The 19,237-nt window shown below is 36.4% G+C and overlaps 1 protein-coding gene across 3 annotated transcripts in view; it reads left to right on the top strand.

Moving 5' to 3' along the window:
• The window catches only part of CDC42BPA (CDC42 binding protein kinase alpha), a 162,398-nt gene that overhangs the window by 88,847 nt on the left and 54,314 nt on the right, over nt 1-19,237 (top strand). For 2 of the 3 annotated variants that reach the window (XM_035564799.2, XM_035564814.2), the window contains exons 11-16: nt 248-414; nt 1,298-1,420; nt 6,972-7,105; nt 8,697-8,939; nt 9,191-9,301; nt 15,442-15,689. In XM_035564799.2, the coding sequence (XP_035420692.1) occupies nt 248-414; nt 1,298-1,420; nt 6,972-7,105; nt 8,697-8,939; nt 9,191-9,301; nt 15,442-15,689 (1,026 nt within the window). The remainder of the gene's footprint in view (nt 1-247; nt 415-1,297; nt 1,421-6,971; nt 7,106-8,696; nt 8,940-9,190; nt 9,302-15,441; nt 15,690-19,237) is intronic. The other variant, XM_035564806.2, reaches the window with a different exon arrangement.

Here is a 19,237-nt window from a genome sequence, read left to right as displayed (position 1 = left end):
TAATGGTCATTTTTAATCAGGAGTTTATTCACTTTTATATTATTAAAAACGCATTGGGGATATCAGTCATGCTAGGTAGAAATGAATTCAAGTTTTATTAAGCACATACTGACAAACTATTATTTTATTGTGTAATGATTTACGTAGTTATTCACAATTTAAACAACTTTACTGTTTGTTTGTTTGTTTTTTAAATTTTAAACACATCCTGTTGTAAAATGAAATACTGTTTAATTTTCTTTCCCAGTGTGCTTTCAGACCGCAGCTGTCTCAGACTGACAGCTGGACCACCCTCCATGGATCTTGATGCGAGTATTCAAAGAACTCTGGAGGACAGTTTAGCAACAGAAGCTTATGAGAGGAGAATAAGACGTCTAGAACAGGAAAAGCTTGAACTTAGTAGAAAACTGCAAGGTATCATAGAAAAATCTTTCAGTCATGATTTTGACTTAATTAGCTTGTGGTTATGTGAAGCACAGTTTATTCAGTGGAGAAAAAAAATATAACTCATGAATGATTTCTAGAAGAAAAAAAATCTCTTATTTCCGTTGACATATTAAACTTCTGATAGTCTTTATGCCTGAAATATCGTATGTATGCAGCTTCTTAAAACATGCTAACACTGCTTGCACTATTTCTTATATAACCATTCTGGCGTAAAGATTCAATAACCATTCTGGCATAAAGATTTAATTCTAAAAATCTGTAAGAACTTAGTTTGTCCAGCTGACAGTTGCTGAAAGTAATTGGCCCCATGGCATTAGAAATTGTATATTGTAGCATCCTGAAAATAATTGGCATCATAGCATCCTGAAAAAAATTGCCATTAGCCATTGGAAATTAGAAATCATAGCATCCTAATCTGTAGACATGTATAGTTTTTTACAGGAGTAAGACTTGGTCTTGCTGGAGACTGGAAAAGATTTTTGACACATAGATGACTGTGTAACCTAATGTGGTTCTTGAATTCTCAAAGGCGTATGTTGCTTTCTATTGTTTGGGGGGAAAAAAGAAACATGTTTTTTTATTAGATCTGTAGAGGCATTTAATAATAATTGCAACTGTAGTTTTCTGAAATATTCATCATAATTTAAATTTCTACCTTAATGCTGTTTTTGCTTTAAGGTTTTGAGTCTGCACGTTAGGTGTTAATGTCTGGGATACGGCCTTAAGTGCAGACATGTAAAATGCCTCAGTAGAGGGGCTTTTTGGCATGTCTTAGTTAACCAGTAATATCCTTCTGACCACCTAGATGTCAGGCATGTAATTGGTTCCTCTCTTCTACATCTGTTTTTAGAGTCCACCCAGACAGTCCAGGCTCTGCAGTATTCAACAGTGGATGGCCCAATTACAGCAAGCAAAGATTTAGAAATTAAAAGCTTAAAAGAAGAAATTGAAAAGTTGAAGAAACAGGTAACAGGTAAGTTATAAATATTAATGTAACAACTGTAACAGTAAAGAATACTTTGACAAGATCTTTTTCCCCCGGTGTTTTCCTTTTAAAGAATTTTCCTATCTATTTTTACTTCTCATTTTATTGTTTGCTTCTCAGTTGTAGTGCAACATTTTTTTCAAATTCAGCTTAGTACTTAGTACTTGAGTAATTTCAGTTGCAAGGGAAAGGAAATTTCAGTGACTTCTGCTATTACCAGTAGTGGTGAATTTCCACTGGTTTTAAATTGTGGTATTGCTAATTTACATGGATGTGAATCAGGCTCTACCTAAGAATCTGAAACCGTGACCAGTTTCCTTTGTGCTTCCTTGTTTTTGTTTTTGTTTTGTTTTGCTTTTTTCCTCCAAGAATGTAGTGCAGGGAATAGATAGAGCAATTGTTTGGTTATTTTTTGCTCTATCATAACTTATTGCTGTCCTTTTACAAGTCAAAGTCACTTTGCTGTCCTTTTATAAGCCACTGTAGCATACCTTAGCATTTCTCGCTTTGTATGCAGGTACATAGATAGTAAACTGGAAAGAAGGAAGGTATTGATTCTTGCTTACATGGCTAAACAAACTTGAGGGATGAAGACTTCAGTCTAGCAGTTTTAACAGTCTGAAAAATATTTAATTTGTGGTTTAACCCAGTAGACAGCTAAACGCCATACAGCTGTTTGCTCACTCCTCCTGCCCACAGTGGGATGGGGAAGAAAATGGGAAAGTGCAAGAACTCAAGGTTGACATAAGGACAATTCAATAAGAAAGAAAAACAACCCTCGCCAACACACACGCACAAAAAAGTACTTTAAGCTTGAAAGTACTTTAAGCTTGAAAAGCATTTTTGAAATTTGTGCAGGTAAAGAGCTGAATTTCTTAAATTAATGTCATGTTATGATTTTTTAGAACTCTCAAACTCGTTAGAAGCAAAGATCTACCTAGTGCAGTATCCTGTGTCTTGAAAGAGGCTACTGGGGACGTTTATGGAGAGTCAAGGAAATTCAATACATCCAAATTCATCTTTGCTATGCTTACTCTCCCAGATTCACCATATTTTAAGAACTTCTAGAGTGAGGATAATTTTTATTTAGGAAAATTAACAAGATTGATGGAGATTGTTAGGTATTGAGACTAGGAATGTAGAAAGAAGGAGGAGAAATCCTATTTTTCTTGTCAACCCAAACAGGAGAAAGTGTGCATTTTATCAGAGAAAAATCAGACACGGTAGATGGATATCTACTTGTATAACTGTAGGTTACCTGTGGCAAGGGAAAATGCAGTGAGAAAAGGGTCAAAGAAACTAAAAAAAAGAGTTGTTCTGGTTTGTATTTGTGAAAAAGCTTCATTCAATTCCTTCAGGAATGCCAGCAGGGACACCCATAGAAAGAATAACTGGAAATTAACTTCCAGACATTTTAGTTGCTGTGTTTAGACTCTGCTGCTATGTTACGGGGCAGAAGCACACTGTATATGAACTGCAGACTGTAGCACATAGGTTATATTATGCTAAAATTGTGTGGTCTGAAAGAGTCTGTTACAGATGTACAGTTGGACAGCTTCTCTGGCATGATGTAGCAGTTTTGCATTGTACCATAAGCCACGTTCACGTCCAAAAAATGATGCTTAAGTAGCTCAGGGAGGATCTCACTAATCTGAGTAATGTCCTGTTGGTGCTGTCTCAGAACAAAGGTTTTTGTGAAGCTGCTCTCCAGCCAAATGTCCTTCCAGTTGTTGCTGTAACGAGGAAAGGCAAGACACGATCAGAAATCTCTGTCCTGCAACAACCCTCAGCTCTGTTTTTGGTTCATTGGGACCAGTGAAAACCAACATTCATTAGAACAGTTTTTTCGTAGGACCATGCATTTATACAAATGCAACAAGGACAGCTTTAACTTATATTTTCCTCTTGACTTACGGAGCTGCAGCTCAGATTTTAGTTCATTCTTGCAGATATTACTCTTTCTTTGGTATTGAAAAAAAAAATAAAAAAGGTGTGGAACATTCTCCAACACAACTGATATCCATTTCTATTCATAAAAGAATTCAGTGTCTGGTAAAGGCAGCTAATATTGAGAATATTAATTAATATTATTTTCCCTTAAGTACCATTAAGAATTTTCTGTTTCATGCCACATACATATTTATATATTTATTCCTACAAACAACATACGCTTTTGGTTTTTGGGTTGGAAGTGAAGAATGTGATCAAATAAGGAAGACGTACAGTCATGTAATTCACCTAGTCACCACATAACTTTCCCAGTATATATTTGAATGCCTTGCCAGGTCCAGACATTAAAGGCACTAAATAGAAGGCACTCATTTGTGCCTTGAGTTGTAGGTAATCCAAGTTAATTTCATAAAATTGGGTAGAGAGAATGTTGTATTTTACTTATCTTATGGTTGGTGTGTGTGGTGTATTTTTTTTTTTTATTTTTTTAAGAAATAGATTTTAAAACTAAGTTGTTGACATAAGACAGGCACAAACCGGATGATGGTCATGTCTGAGTGCACCCAGATTTAGGGGAGCTAGTTTCCAGTTCACTGGATGACCTTTAAAATATCTATATTTCCAAGTCTAGAACTGATGAACTTTAAGAAGGTTCAGTTCAGGTGCAGAGCTGAACTTTATGCTTTTGGCTCATCTCTTGGGCAATTAAATGTAATGTAATAACTTCCTACAGTGAGTGTTTGCATATATTAGCTAAAATGTGAGCAACAACTAGAATGATTAGAAGGAAAATTACCGTTTACTACTCATATGTTACAACCAGCTTTTATACTCTAACCTGTTTTGCTGCCTCTTCTTGAACTGTAAGTGTAAACACCCATTTAAAAAGGCAATAAAAATGAATGTAAAATTGTGTCAAATTAAAGAGTGTAACCAGTGGAACCTTAGAAAAATAAGATTTTTTTTTTTGTCTGCCTATTTTTTCGGGTAATGACAAGCTAGCATATGCTTTCACTTTTTGAGGTCAAAGTTGTAATTTTTGTTCTGTAAGTTACATAGGAGAAAACTTTGAGGAATCTTTAACATTGCCAAATATGTAAAAGGCAGGAACAGAAGAAGAAAACAGAGCTATGGAACAAAGTAGTTCATGCACAGAGGAGAGATTTATCTTGGATCAGCAGAGCCATATATAAACTTTCTTTTTGCTGGTGATTTCAAAGTAGCCTATGTAAGGCAGCCAAGTTAATAATTTATGTCTTTGAGCTACATCTCTTATTTAAATGCATTCCTTTAAATTTTTAAACAAGAGTTAATGAATTAGAACAGTACTGAATATTTGTATGAGTACAAGGTAATGGTATTCTTTTGCTTATAAAATTCTTGTGTTTCAGAAATTACAGTTCCTCGAAATGTATTTTTTTTTATTTGATTTCCCTGAGAGTCAGTCTCTTAGGGTTGCATTTATGAAAAGGCTGGAAAAGGCTCTTATCAACAGTATGGATGGGTCCTTGTTCTGTGGATAAATACATATGGTCTGAAGTCCTGCCACAACTATGAAATATGAAGACATTTTGCCTTTGATTTCAGAAACCAGAATTAACCCACCTTCACATATATCTTGCTTTAAATATGTGTTTTTAAGTGACAAGCTAGAAAGAAAACACTATCTAGAAATTTTCAGTTTTCTGTTATATTTTATGGATGCCAGCTTTTTATATTATAGCATTTGAGAGTATTAATATGACATTATTTAGCTGTGTCATAGAAATGTACTTTCATTGTATAAATGACAGTAAGAAAATGGATGTAGTAGTTTTGCTGTACTTATAGTAGTAAAGTAGATCACATAAACACAAATGATTTTCATACTAGAAGTAAGTAAAATCTTCTGAAGTTAATTTTAAGTGTATCAATAGGATAATGTTTACCAGCTTTCTCTTGCATTGGTTACTTCTGCTGATCCTTTCTGGGGGAGTTTATGGGGAGGAGGAAACTCTTTATAGTTATGATACACTGTAAGGAAAGATACATTAAGTACCACGATATCATTAAGTATTGTTGGCCCAGCCAGCACAGGTTCATGAAAGGCAGGTCGTGCTTGTCCAACCTCGTCTCTTTTTATGACCGTGTGACCAGACTAGATGAGGGAAGGGCTGTTGATGTCTACTTAGACTTCAGCAAAGCCTTTGACACGGTCTCCCACAGTCTTCTCCTGGGAAAAATGGCTGCCCGTGGCCTGGACAGGTACGCTCTTCTCTGGGTAAATAACTGGCTGGAGGGCTGTGCCCAGCGTGTAGTGGTTAATGGAGTTAAGTCCAGCTGGCGTCCTGTTACAAGTGGTGTCCCCCAGGGGTCGGTACTGGAGCCTATCTTGTTTAATATCTTTATTGATGACCTGGATGTGGGGATTGAGTGTACCCTCAGTAAGTTTGAAGATGACACCAAACTGGGAGGTAGTGTCGATCCGCCTGAGGGTAGGGTGGCCCTTCAGAGGGATCTGGATAGCCTGGACTGCTGGGCTGAGGCAAATGGGATGAGGTTTAACAAGCCTAAGTGCCGGGTCCTGCGCTTTGGCCACAGTAACCCCATGCAACGCTATAGGCTTGGGGAGAGTGGTTAGAAGACTGTGAAGAGGAAAGGGACCTGGGAGTGTTGATCAATGCTCGGCTGAACAGGAGCCGGCAGTGTGCCCAGGGGGCCAAGAAGGCCAATGGCATCCTGGCCTGTATTAGAAATAGTGTAGCCAGCAGGGGCAGGGAGGTGATCGTCCCCCTGTATTCTGCTCTGGTGAGGCCTCACCTTGAGTGCTGTGTTCAGCTTTGGGCCCCTCGCTACAAGAAGGACATCGAGGCACTGGAGTGTGTCCAGAGAAGGGCTACGAAGCTGGTGAAGGGCCTGGAGCACAAGTCCTGTGAGGAGCGGCTGAGTGCACTGGGGGGTGCCTGAAGGGAGATTGTGATGAGTAGAGGGTTGGCCTCTTCTCTCAGATAACTAATGATAGGACTCGAGGAAATGGCCACAAGTTGCGCCTGGGGAGATTTAGATTAGATAGCAGAATCAAACGTTTTCTCTCAAAGAGTGGTCAGGCGCTAGAGCGGCCTGCCCAGGGAGTTGGTGGAGTCACTATTCCTCGTGCTGTTCAAGAAGCGCCTGGAAAAGGTGCTACGAGATACAATTTAGTAGCTTAGTGGGTAGTATTGGTGATAGGAGGACGGTTGGACAAGATGATCTTGTAGGTCCTTTCCAGCCTTGTGTTTCTATGATTCTATGGTGTGCAGAAGTCAAATGTATAGGTCATGTTATGGCATGCAGTACAGAATTATGTGTAGGGTGTGATTATTATAATGTGAAAAGACAAGCTGTCATTTTCTACGTTGTGTTGCATCAAGCTGTGACCTATTCTATTCTGTTAAAAGCAAATATGGTAGTTGAAACCACCTAATCCCTATTATAAAGCCAGGTAAGAATTGCATTAGTTTGTGTTAATTTGAAACCAAAATAAATACTGAAGAGGCTTCAAACAGCTAGAGTATGCTATTCTAGAATAACTTTTCCCTTAACATATTTAGAAATATGCTGCTTTTTCTAGATTCTGATCAGCTAGAACAGCAACTTGAAGAGGCCAGCACTGCAAGGCGGGAATTGGATGATGCTTCCAGACAAATAAAGGCTTTTGAGAAACAAGTCAGAACACTGAAGCAAGAGAGGGAAGATCTTAATAAGGTAAAAGTGTTTTGTCAGTGACTATTCTAAATCCTAAAGACTATTTTTACTTTTTAATTTTGCTTAAAATAACCTTTGAGTGTAAAATTAATGAGTAGGTAACAAATGTTTAATGTGACCTACTTAGCTTTCTGACTTTTTTTAAGACAAGGACAGTATTTAAAGCATTGTATGTAGGATTGCTGGGTGGTCCTAAGTGACTAATTCCAGAGAGTAAACTACTCTATGATCCAAATTGCAGAATGGTTGCAAAGAAGGTTTTATAGTCTCAGATTAAGATGATAATTAGAGTGATTAGGAGATGGAGAAGAGAAGAACTATTTCAGACAACTGTTTTAATCTGAAATAAGGGTGAGACCGTAGCAGGGAAAAAATGTTCAGAATTTACTGTTAGGGATGTGGCATGGAAATGTTCCAAGAAGAGAGATGTGAAAAATTACCCAAATATGAAGACTGAAAAATTATTTTTCTAATTTTAGTTTTCTCTATCTCCCTAATTCCTCATTTTCTTATTTAATAACATACTGACTTCTGTGGCTACTTTGCCTTCATGATTAAATCAATTTGAAAATACAATTCGGTGCAAAATACATCAGTTTGCTTCTCATCATGATTTGTATTAGCACAGTATTGTAGAGTCCACGTTCAATGTTTACCTGCCATCTGTATTTAACACTTTTTCTTTTAACTCATAAGGTTTTTAAAACCTTGAGAACTGCCAGTTTGTCTAAGAAGTACTATTTCTATTCTAAAAAAAACCGTAGTCATTTGGACATCTTTAAAAAACCTCAGGAAATGCGTTTAAATTTGTATAATGTCAACAGTGCCAAATATTAATTCTTCCTGCCACTTTGTCCTTGGACTTACTTTTCCTCGCTTCTTTGTTCTTCTCTAATTTGGCTGAACATCATTAAACCATATTAACTGTTGTGATCTTTCATTCATAGTGTAATAAAACAGATCTAAGACAACAGCAAGCTTTGTGAAGGTTTTTCACTCTAGGGGTATCACAGCACTGGCTGTGTTTTTCATGTGGGTTCTTGTAAAAGAATGATTATCATATATTATTGTTAAACACAGTGTTTTGTTGCCTGAAACATTCTGTAAAATTTATATTATGGTATAGTGTGTAGAAATGATTGTTGCCATGGGTAGGTCAGTTTTTAGAAGCTTTTAAAGGAGAAATTTTCATAGACCAGAGTTCTCCATTTAGTTAATGCAGAAGCCTTTTTTAAAAATTGAGATGAATGCTATTATTTTTATTAATTTACGTAGTTCATGAAAAACTATGCCAATGACATTTTTTAAGATAGCAAGGTATTTTTATGTTTTAATGTGAGTGCTTGAAAGCCTTTGTATTGAAAAGCAAATTCACACTTTGATTAAGTTTATGCAGTTTAACTCACTTCAGTAGTAAAACCTGGCTTCTTACCTTATTTATAGAAGCATACAATCTGTATTGTAGATGCATTTATCAGAAGAAATGAGTGTGTAGTTTCTGTTCACTCTGGAGAAGGTTTTAGATGCACATCCAGAGAATTGGCCTTGCAGCTTTCTAGGTTTATTACTTAATTCTTTTTTTAAACTGTAGGAACTGGCAGAGTCTAGTGACAGATTAAAATCCCAAGCCAAAGAGTTGAAAGATGCACACAGCCAGCGGAAATTGGCAATGCAGGAGTTCTCAGAGATGAACGAGCGGCTGACAGACTTGCACTCTCAAAAACAAAAGCTTGCCCGCCAGCTCCGAGATAAGGAGGAAGAAATGGAAGTGGTGATGCAAAAAGTAGAAAGTTTAAGGCAAGAGTTACGCAGAACAGAGAGACTTAAAAAAGAAGTAAGTAGTGAGAAGAATGTTTAGAATCTATGAAATTGTAGTTTTATGTAAGGTTTTCCAAAAAATGTATTTTTTTGAATGTTATCTGTAAATCTTTACGTCTTTGTTATTTCAAACAGTACCAATTTTGTTTTCTAAGAATTTGAAGTGTCCAGGTTAGTGCTTAAAATTTGTTTTTCTTGTTGAAAATCATCAATAGGTTTTGATAAAATGTAAGAATTCTGCCTATTAAAAATTATGTATTTTTGTAGCTGGAAGTCCAAGCTGAAGCTGCAGCTGCTGAAGCATCCAAAGACAGGAAATTGCGAGAGAAGAGTGAGCAGTACTCTAAAGAGTTGGAAAGTGAAGTAGAAGGGCTAAAGGTTAGTGTGTTCAGATATTAACACCTGCAGACTTGCTAGTCAACTAGTACTGGATCTGTTTGATTGTTTTCAGTTGTAAAACAAAAAGATATTGTTAGTTTGACACTCCAGTTGATGCTGAATACTAATGCAAGCATGAATCACATTATTGTCCAGAAAAATGAATATTTGTCTATTGCAGTTTTCAGACCAGTGTGTTCACAGCCAACTGAAGTATTCCTCAGTACTTGATTTTTTACCAAATTGCTTCCATTATTACTTTGTTTACCTGGTAAAACCATTTTTAGTGGAGGGTAGCTGACTATTTGAAGATAAACTTGCAGCCTGTGTGGGTTTCTGTATAGGTGTTTTTTGTACTGTATTGTAAATGAAAAGAAAGATGGGTTTCTCCACAGTAGGAGTCAACTGATGTAACCATAAAGGAAAAGTTTTAGTGTATTTGGTGTTGTATTTATTTTGATTAGATTGTTCACACATGGTTTTGTGTTTTCAGAAACAGAAATTTAAGTAAGCCAAGAATATTAACTGTTATTTTATTCTATGCCTTAGCTTTGTATGTGGTGCTCTGAAGAACACAAAAACCTCATTCTTAAAAATGGAATGAGGTTTTTTGGTTTCTCCTTACAGACTTTTGTTCATTTACAGGAAAATGCTGTTCCCAGTGTTTTGTCCAGTAGGATAATTCTAAACATTTTGTGCAAAATGTCAGGTTAGGTCTTTTCTGGTCTTAATTCACATGAATAACAGTTTAGTCGTTAGAATTTTCTGGGACATTTGTCAACATCAAGTCGCTACACAGAAGTTTTTTTGTTTTGGTTTGTTTTTTCTTTAACACACATTCATTTATTTTGCCTTCCTTCCTTAAATGAAAATAAAGAAATTCATTCCTCATGAAATTTGGATTTATAAAGCTTCCGATGCTGTGAATTCAGATTCTTATCTGAAAATTAAGACGTTTGTTCTGCTTTCATGAATCTTCACCATCAGCAAAGAGTTTGTATAACGTTTTAGGAGGCGAGAGGAATTTATTGGAGATTTACTGAGATTAAATGGTAAGCTGATTAATAACAACAAGGCAGCTTTATCAGAATAGGCAAGTGGAATTGTAGCTTTCTTACTAACATTTCACAATACAGTGTGTATGCTTTGGGTCATGGAAAGTTGTGATGTGGCATTTTCCATTCAGTAAAAGCTCTGTACAGCTTTTAGTTAGGAGGCTATAACAGAGAAAAGGTTAGTATTTAAAAACAAAGAGAAAAGGAAAGTGTCTATAAATGAGAACAGAAAAGCCCATAAATGATGGCAGGTTAAATGTACAGGAATTTGACAATTAAAGAAGGATGGTGTAGAGAATACTTTGCAAAGGATGCTCAGACTGATTGTGGGAAGTCCTTTAAATCAAAAGCAGGAAGCCACCTTAGAAAACTCAAGGAGCTGCTTTCTGGCAGGAATGAAAAAAGTAATCTCTGATTTGATAGGGCTGTGGAGAAATGTTCAACAAAATTTTCGCTTGTCAGACTTCACTGCTGAAGCAGTGGAGATTGCCACAGAGTGCGCTCTTTGTAGCAAGTATGTCAAAAGAGCTGAATTAGTCTGAGGATGATGTGCAGGAAGCATTAGAGCTGGCAGGTGAATAAGATATGAGGTCACCAGGAGCAGGGGCCTCACCTAACTTGGATGAGAAATGGCAGAACTGCTAGCCAAGATGTACACCTTTTCACAGGAATTCTCAGAACAGAGAAGATTCCCAGGTATTAATGCTGGAGCCATTTTTATCAATGTCTTCATCATTATCCAAGAGAAGGAAATGTGAAGTGAAATCTTGGAGTTCATGAATGGTAAAGGGCTCTTTCAAGCAGGCAAACACCACAAAGATAGCAAGAGAATCCAGAAGGATCTCAAGAAAATTACTGTGTAAAAGGGTGTCAGAGGAGCTTCATTGTAGCTAAAATGTATGGTTATTAGTGGAAGAATAATCTAACCTTGTCCTACGCACTACTGATTTGGGACTGACAGATACAACTCAAGAAAGAGCTCTTGGAGTCATTCCTGGCAGCTTTCTGGAGTCATTGGCTCAGTGTGCAGCAGTAGCAGAAGAAGACAAAAAAAAAAAATAAGGGATGTCATCAGGATATTTCCTGACAAAAATCTGAGAATTATTTGCTGCTGTGTAAAACTTAACTGTACGTGCATTATCTGTGCTATGCATAGTTTAGTCTCTTTTCAAGAAGGATGTAGTGAACTTAGAGAAGTCACAAAGATGGGCGACTAAAATGATCAAGAGGATGGAGCACCTGCCTCTAAAGGAGTATCAAAAAAGGATGTGACACTAAATTTGGACAGGAGGAAGCTGAGAAGAAATTATGTTTAATATTTATGAAATCATGAAGGTGGTGGATAGGGTGGATGGCAATGGCTGTTTGTGAAATCCTACAGTACTATGAGTGGGGGCACTTGATAAACAGGACATGGATTTTAAATAGTACTTCTCTTCACAATGGGGATTGAACTTGTGGGCCTTGTTGCCACAAGAGGCTGTGGTTGTGACAGTATAGGCAGATTCATAAAGAGATTATTCAGACTGATGAACACCAGGACCCCTGAGACTATGCAGAGAGGTGCCCTCTAATATCTTTAGTCCAACAGCTGTTGTATGACAAGGGGAATGCACCTCATAAAAAGGCACACTTGTTTGCTGTCCTGAAATAGCCACTGCTTTAGGGAAACTACTGGTGTGACCCAGTAAGGCATTTCTTCACAGTGAACTCTAACTGGATACTGGAGTGGTAAGAGTAGTGAAAACATGAATAAACTAAGAAGTTATAGAACCAGAGAATCATTTAGGTTGGAAAAGACCTCTTAAGATCATCTGGTCCAATCTTTAACCTAGCACTGCCAAGTCCACCATTAAACCATGTCACTAAGCACTACATGTACACATTTTTTGAAGACCTCCAGGGATGGTGACTCAACTACTTCCCTGGGCAGCTTGTTCCAATACTTCAGAATCCTTTCAGTGAAGAAATATTTTCCAATATCCAATCTAAACCTCCCCTGGTGCAGTTTAAGGCCATTTCTGCTTGTTTTACCACTTAGTGCTTGGGAGAAGAGACCAATCCCCACCTTGCTATAGCCTCCTTTAAGGAGGTTAAGGTAATTGTAGAGTGTGATAAGTTAATGACTTCAGACAACATGTTGGAGGAGGAAAGCAAAAGAAACCAGTTACCATTTGTAATAAATTACTGTTTCTAATCAAGCTTGCATTAACATTGAAAAATAGAGCAATATATAACAATAGAAGAGGAGGACCTTGATTTTCATCAAATATAATAGTATAATAATACGTATAAATCTACAAATAACACGTACAAATATAATATCTACAAATCTCTGTCCTTCGCCTGTGGATGGACATGTTTATTAATATTTTTTATGGCATTTCATAGTTGTAGTAGTAGATCTTATACTCCCTGTTTACTTCAGTAAACTTAGTTATAAACCTTTGGTTATATACTCATACAGCCCAAATTCTGCCCAGATTGCAGTGCTTTATGTTTCTTATCTGCTGGCTGTAGCCCTTCAGAGGCCTACACTAGGTATAGATTCAACAATGCAGATGGAGGTTTGGATTGCATAGACGTAAGTCACAGTCCTTTAATGCAAGAAATACCACCAACACATTTATCTTCTTTCTGTTATGAGATATTATAAGTATGTTCGTACGCTGGAATTTCAAAATAAGCATACTCCTTCAGGCTGTTTCCAGACTGAAGAGGACTAATCACACATATAGCAAAGGTGTGTTAGGAAAGTCTGTTTTGGGCTGACTGGATGATTTTGGTGGTAAATTATATGGCTGCATTATTGCAGTATTTAATGATTACTCTTCTTTATTCTACAAATGCAAAACTTGATATCTGTTATGTTGCAATTACAGTATCTGTAGTATGTGATATACCTGTCAATTCATATAGTAATACTTCAATACTACTGTCAGTTTGGACTATTCAACTTCATAACTGTCTAATGAAAGAGCTGCTGTTTGGGGCTTTTTTTTGTTTGTGTGTGTCGATGAGAGAGGGAGAGAGACGAATTCCTGCACTGAGTTACGGCATCTATCTATGGGCCATGAGATTCATTATGGAATCATAGAATCACTCATGTTAGAAAAGACCTCTAATATCATCTAGTCCAACCTTTACCCTAGTGCTGATAAGTTGGCCTCGGCCCATTGGTCCAGTGTATCCTGATTCCTCTGCAGAGCCCTCCTGCCCTTGAGCAGATTGACACTCGCTCCTGACTTGGTGTCATCTGCAAATTTTTTTTTTTTGCACTCATCCAGATAATTGATAAAGATATTGAAGGCGAACTGGCCCCAGTACTGAGCCCTGGGGCTCACTTGTGACTGACTTCCAACTGGATTTAACTCCATTTACCACAATTTGGGCCTGGCCACTCAGCCAGTTTTAATCCAACGAAGTGTATACCCATCCAAGCTTTGAGCAGCCAGCTTCTTCAGGAGAATGCTGTGAGAAATTGTCTCAGTTGCACCATATGTTCGCATATAACAGGCATGAATTAAAACATATATTTGGAATTTGTGCTTCCTAAAATTCAAAACATGTTTTCTGTTTATTATTCTAGTTCTGTAAGGCACTGTACAATACCATCCAGCTCTCTCTTCTACTGCAGCATCTGTTTTATGGTCTTAATGGTATCTTTTAGTTGTGAAATAAAACATGAAAAGAATATTAAAATCATGGTGTTGCAAAGAAGCTTTTCACATGCTCCACTGCAGTATATGTGTAGGCAGTTCATCATGTTGGGCAGTAATGAACAAGTTAATTACTTAACTACCTGTGCATGAAGGGAAATTCGTCCTTTCCCCCTTCCCTCCCAAAACAATCTCTACTTAGTATGGCACTTTTTCCTTCTGATCTACAGTTCTGCATCCTAACAGCAGGATTTTACTCCTTTTTTTTTTTGGTGTGTGAGATGGAGTTACAGAAAACGATGAGATAGCAGCATGTATCTGGCTTGTACATTTAAGGGGTTTTACACTGTAATGCTGACATGAACAGCAAGGCTCAGTTTTCTCACAGAATACATCATGGTAGTAACTCAGATCATCAGAATGTTCTACAATGACATTTAGCTCTTAAAGCCTGTTCATACATGAGCTAAAGAAACTATGCAAAGCCTTGGTTATCTATGGTAAAAATAGAGATATTAACAAAATATCTTAGATCTGTTAGATCCTCCTAAAGGTGCGTTGCCCTAAGGAAGTAGGTTTTTCAGTTATCTGTACTTTTTTGAAGCACAGTCTTTTTATTAAGTAATTTTCTTTACTTATTTAGACTACCTTTAATTCCATATTAAAAATAGGAAGAAAAATCTAACCAGGTTATTCATGTATTTACATTAAAACGTATTTCCATACTTGGCTTTCAGTGCAGGTGTCATGCTGCTGTCTCAGTTGGAGCCTGATTTTGATCATCATCTTTGTTTTGGCAGAACATTGTCTTTAGTGAGTGCAGCATTTGATGCAGCTATGCAGCTGTAGCTGTGAGAAGTAAAGTAATTACTCTTACTGTTTAAAGCTTGTTTTTCCTATTAATCCACTATGATGATGTAAGTGGTCAGTTTAAGTAAAATAGGTCAGTTTTTCCTCACTGATGGTATCCATATAATCTTTTTGTAACTAGAATTTAGCCTTAAGTTTAACTTCTGCTTGCCTTTACATAGTTTTTCCACAAATTATTTGAGCTTTGAAGTATATTGACTGTATATCATAGTCCAAAGTCATGCTGTCAACTGTATGAGTGGGAGCATGAAAGTCTTTTAATTCTCTGGTCATTTTCTGACTGCATGTAAGGGGAGTCAGAATGCAGCATGAGGTGTTTAAAATGATGATCAATTTTTCAATATTGTGAAAACTATCACTGCATTTAAATCACAAAATGATAAAAGAGTACAATTCAGATTTGTGATTAACAAATTTTCAGAAAAAAAATCAGATTTATGTTTTTACCTGAAGTCTGTAATATGATGTTTTCTAAACATAGACTTAAGAATATTGAGTTGCTGCTGAACATCGCTTTCAGCATTCTTGAATGCTAACTTGGAGCTGTTTGTTTTAGCAAAAACAGGTTGGTCGCTCACCTGCTGTAAGCTATATAGAATACCAGCAAGAGATCACTAAATTAAAGGCAGACCTAGAAAAGAAAAGTGTTTTCTATGAAGAAGAACTATCTAAACGTGAAATAATGCATGCTAATGAGATAAAAAGTCTGAAGAAAGAATTACGGGATGCAGAGAGCCAGCAGCTTGCCCTCAAGAAGGAGATCATGATTTTGAAAGACAAGTTAGAGAAAACCAGAAGAGAAAAGTGAGTATTTTATGGAACTTATCTTTAAGCTGAATATGTATTTTTAAGACTCATGGTATGTTTCCAGACACACTGTGAATTCCTTAATTGTAGTGCAGACAGGTGGATTTTGGCTGAGCAAATGCCATGATTGAAAGTAAAGTCACCTTTACAAACAAAAATAATAATAAAAAAATCCACAACCCTGTATTGAAACAGTTATTTTTGCACCAGAATTCTGGCACTGTTTGATGGTTCCCAGGTATGTAGCTTTAGCTGCAGAATAGCAGCTCAGTGTAAATTGACCTCTGATATTTATGTTGCAATTTAAAATATTTTCTTGACATTTTTTCCTGTTTCCTCTTTTCTTCCTTTTATGCAAAGCTAATGTGTTAGAAATCAACTATTGCTTACATTTCTGCCAGCACAGGAACAGTCAGTTAATGTGGACTATGGCTAATCCACGCTGGGTTCTATCCAGCGTTAACATCAGTCATCAGACTACTGTAGGCATAAGCCGCTTCATCTCTTTTGACACGGTAATTTGTCAGTGAATTGCTTTTTTTGTCTCACATGTGGTGAAACCCATAACTAGCCTTGACAATGTTTCTTTAGGCATTCATCAACAAAAATGAGTTTTTCCATTGGACAGTGTAGTATTGAAGATAGTCATAGCTTGAATGTGTTCATCAATTTCATTCATAAAAATTCAGAGTGCTTTATAGATTAAAAAAAAAAAAGTGGATGCTTCTTTTTGCTGCTGCAGTAAGATGGGATATTAGAAAAATCACGAATGAGAGGTTCCTACCAAAAGCTTAGCCAATATATATTGCCATATATACATATAAATGTAAATATATATATATATTGCCGAGCCTTGAATATAAGTAGTAAATAAAAGAGGTTTTCAAAAAAGCTTATGCAAATAGAGTTGGAAAACGCTGTTTTTCTGGTAAACTGTTACCATTGGAAAGTAGATTATATATCCTAGAATGCAGTGCATGGACTGTTTCTTCATGGAGTATAGCTGTTAACTTGTAGACTGGAGATATTAATACAGCAGTTTCCTGCTTTGTTTTAGGTTGAGAGGTAAAACTTGCATCAGCAGCATGTTTTCTTTGTATCACAACTTAACCGTTTTGCTGACCTATGAGTTATAAATACACAAAAGGCTACGCTGTCTTGTAATAAATAAAGGTAATAGTATGATACTCTTTAATGACATGTCAGTTCATTAGTGTCTCAAAAGGAGGAATAATCAAGAAAAAATCATTAGTACTTTCTTCAGGCTAAACTGTTCTTAAAGATCAAGCCTCCAAACTCCAACTGGTTCAAAAACTTCTTGAAGTTTTATCAGAACCATTCTTACGTACAGCTGCAGAGGTTATAACTAGATGTCCATCTAGTGAAATGACAGATGGCCTAACAATGCCAATCTGCTTCATGCTAGCTTTTCATAAACCTTCTTTCATCTAGCTTCTCTTTGTAAATAAGATCAAAATCTGAAATGAATGCTGATGTAACCATGTATTTCAGATGTTGGTATAAGGAAAAATTGTAAAACATGAGCAGAGCACATAACCAGAATCTGACATTTGACCCTCAGTGGGAAGGGCTTAAGCATCATACCAAGTTGGTTGTCCAAGTACATAACCAGTGATTAATGAAGGCTTGAAGAATTTGTCTTTGAAGTTGAAGCTGAAGAACTGTGTTTTGTGACACAGATAGGCAGAATCTCATTGCAAATATTAGGACTGCACGGAAATGCAAAAGTTCACTGTTCGAGGTATGCTACAGATTAATATCTGTAGTAGTTCTGGAATTTAGAAAGGAAGCTTGAATATTGAATGGAAGAATTGCTACTTGATTCGTGTTTGGATTTTTTTTTTCTCAGGAGAACACTGATGTTTTTTGTTTCCCCTTGCATGTATTGTTTTTAGCTCTTCTAACCAGAAAAACAAAGCTTTTTGTGAGTTTACCAATACAGAGGTGTTCAGTGTAAGTGTTGAAAAGGAAGCACCTGGAAGCTTTATGGTGAAATAAGTAGAATTATTTAAACCATAAGCTTGGAGTGGCCGTGGGGTCGAAGTGTATTTAGTAGTCTAAAAATAACCTTTAGTGCAGATTAAAAGGATGTGGTTGTATTGCTTTACAAGGGATATAGCGTAGAGTAAATTATGTGTGTTATTCTAAGCAAGGGTCAATAAGAGCTTGGTCAAAATCAATTCTCTGCGTGAACCTTTCTTAACTTACATGCTGGTGTTTTTTTTATTTAAAAAAAATGGAATTTTTGTTTGTTTCCTTCAACTTTAAGCTTCCTTATTTGTTATTTCAACAACACGAGTGTTCAAGTGAGAATAACTACCCCTTTATACCCTTTGCTAAAATTCTGATAAACTGCATGCTACTAAAATTGGAAATGTAGGGACACAGCATCAGGCCAGTGATCTGCTGTACAACATTCCTTTTTTTAGAATTGCCATTATGAAATATTTTGGAAGAAGGTGCAGGAAACCTAAAGTGAAAAATAAATCACGTTTGCAGAATTTCTTTTTAGCCTGTCAATTAATGATACATTTATAGAGAAGAGAGTTTTATAAAACAAAGTTTTCTTTTTAAAATCTGTTATATGAAGAAGCCCTGAGGGCTGCTGTTTGTTTCAAGTCTGGTTTACTTGGTTTCAAAGCAGTAAGGTAAAATATTTCTCCACTTTGTACAGCTTGTTGTCCTGTAAAGAGCTGGAGTGACAAAGTGATACCATAAAGCTGTATTTCACATTGCTTGCATGTGGTTTGTGATTTTTTTTTTTTTTTAATAATAAAAAGAAATCTGTATCACGTATGATTTCTTAAACTTCAAGAGTGGTTACACAGCTAAATTTTAGATGAGAGAAAAAGCTTGATGGGAGAGGAGGATGCCCAGCTTCAAAGCAAATGTGTTATTTTGATGTTCTTGGCTGTCCAAGGTATGCATATGTAGTCTGGCATAGTTCTGTGGTTTGCTTAGTTGATACTTTGGTATGAAAGATTATATCCACATTCTCATCTGTTTAAAATTTATCATCTTTGTGTATTATACTGTAGCAATCTGACTTTCTGGATTAGTGACAATCAGCTGAATTAAGAATTCAAAATACAGAAAATTCCCAATATGTTGGGCTCCTTTCTGTAATCCACCATCATTTTTGACTGCTTTGAGCCTTAGAGCCGTAAAGGAACAAGTTTTATACAAATACAGAACAAAAAATGCTAAACAAAAACATAAATATGAAAAAGCTAAATAAAAGAACTAAAATCAATTAAAAATCAGTTTGGTCTGCTGTCTGAGAAATGAGTTTTGAATCTCTGCCTTGCAAAAAGAAGCAAGACTTGTTAATTCCCCTGACAGCCAATGTTTTAATCTTTTCCTGCCTTTTTCCTAGACTGCTCATCATATGCAGGGAATCTATTGATATAGAAAAGAAGTGGTGGTGAATTTCAAACTTAGTGTTTAAACAGTAATGATAGTATTTTACTTTGCTAGGATGTGGTTATGTTTCAAAGGATGCCTAGCAACATAGGATTTCACCA

This window comes from Cygnus atratus, chromosome 3 (assembly GCF_013377495.2).
Source record: "Cygnus atratus isolate AKBS03 ecotype Queensland, Australia chromosome 3, CAtr_DNAZoo_HiC_assembly, whole genome shotgun sequence".
Taxonomy (NCBI): domain Eukaryota; kingdom Metazoa; phylum Chordata; class Aves; order Anseriformes; family Anatidae; genus Cygnus; species Cygnus atratus.
The sequence above is the reverse complement of the archived record's forward strand: the minus strand, read 5'-3'. Positions and strand labels throughout refer to the sequence as shown.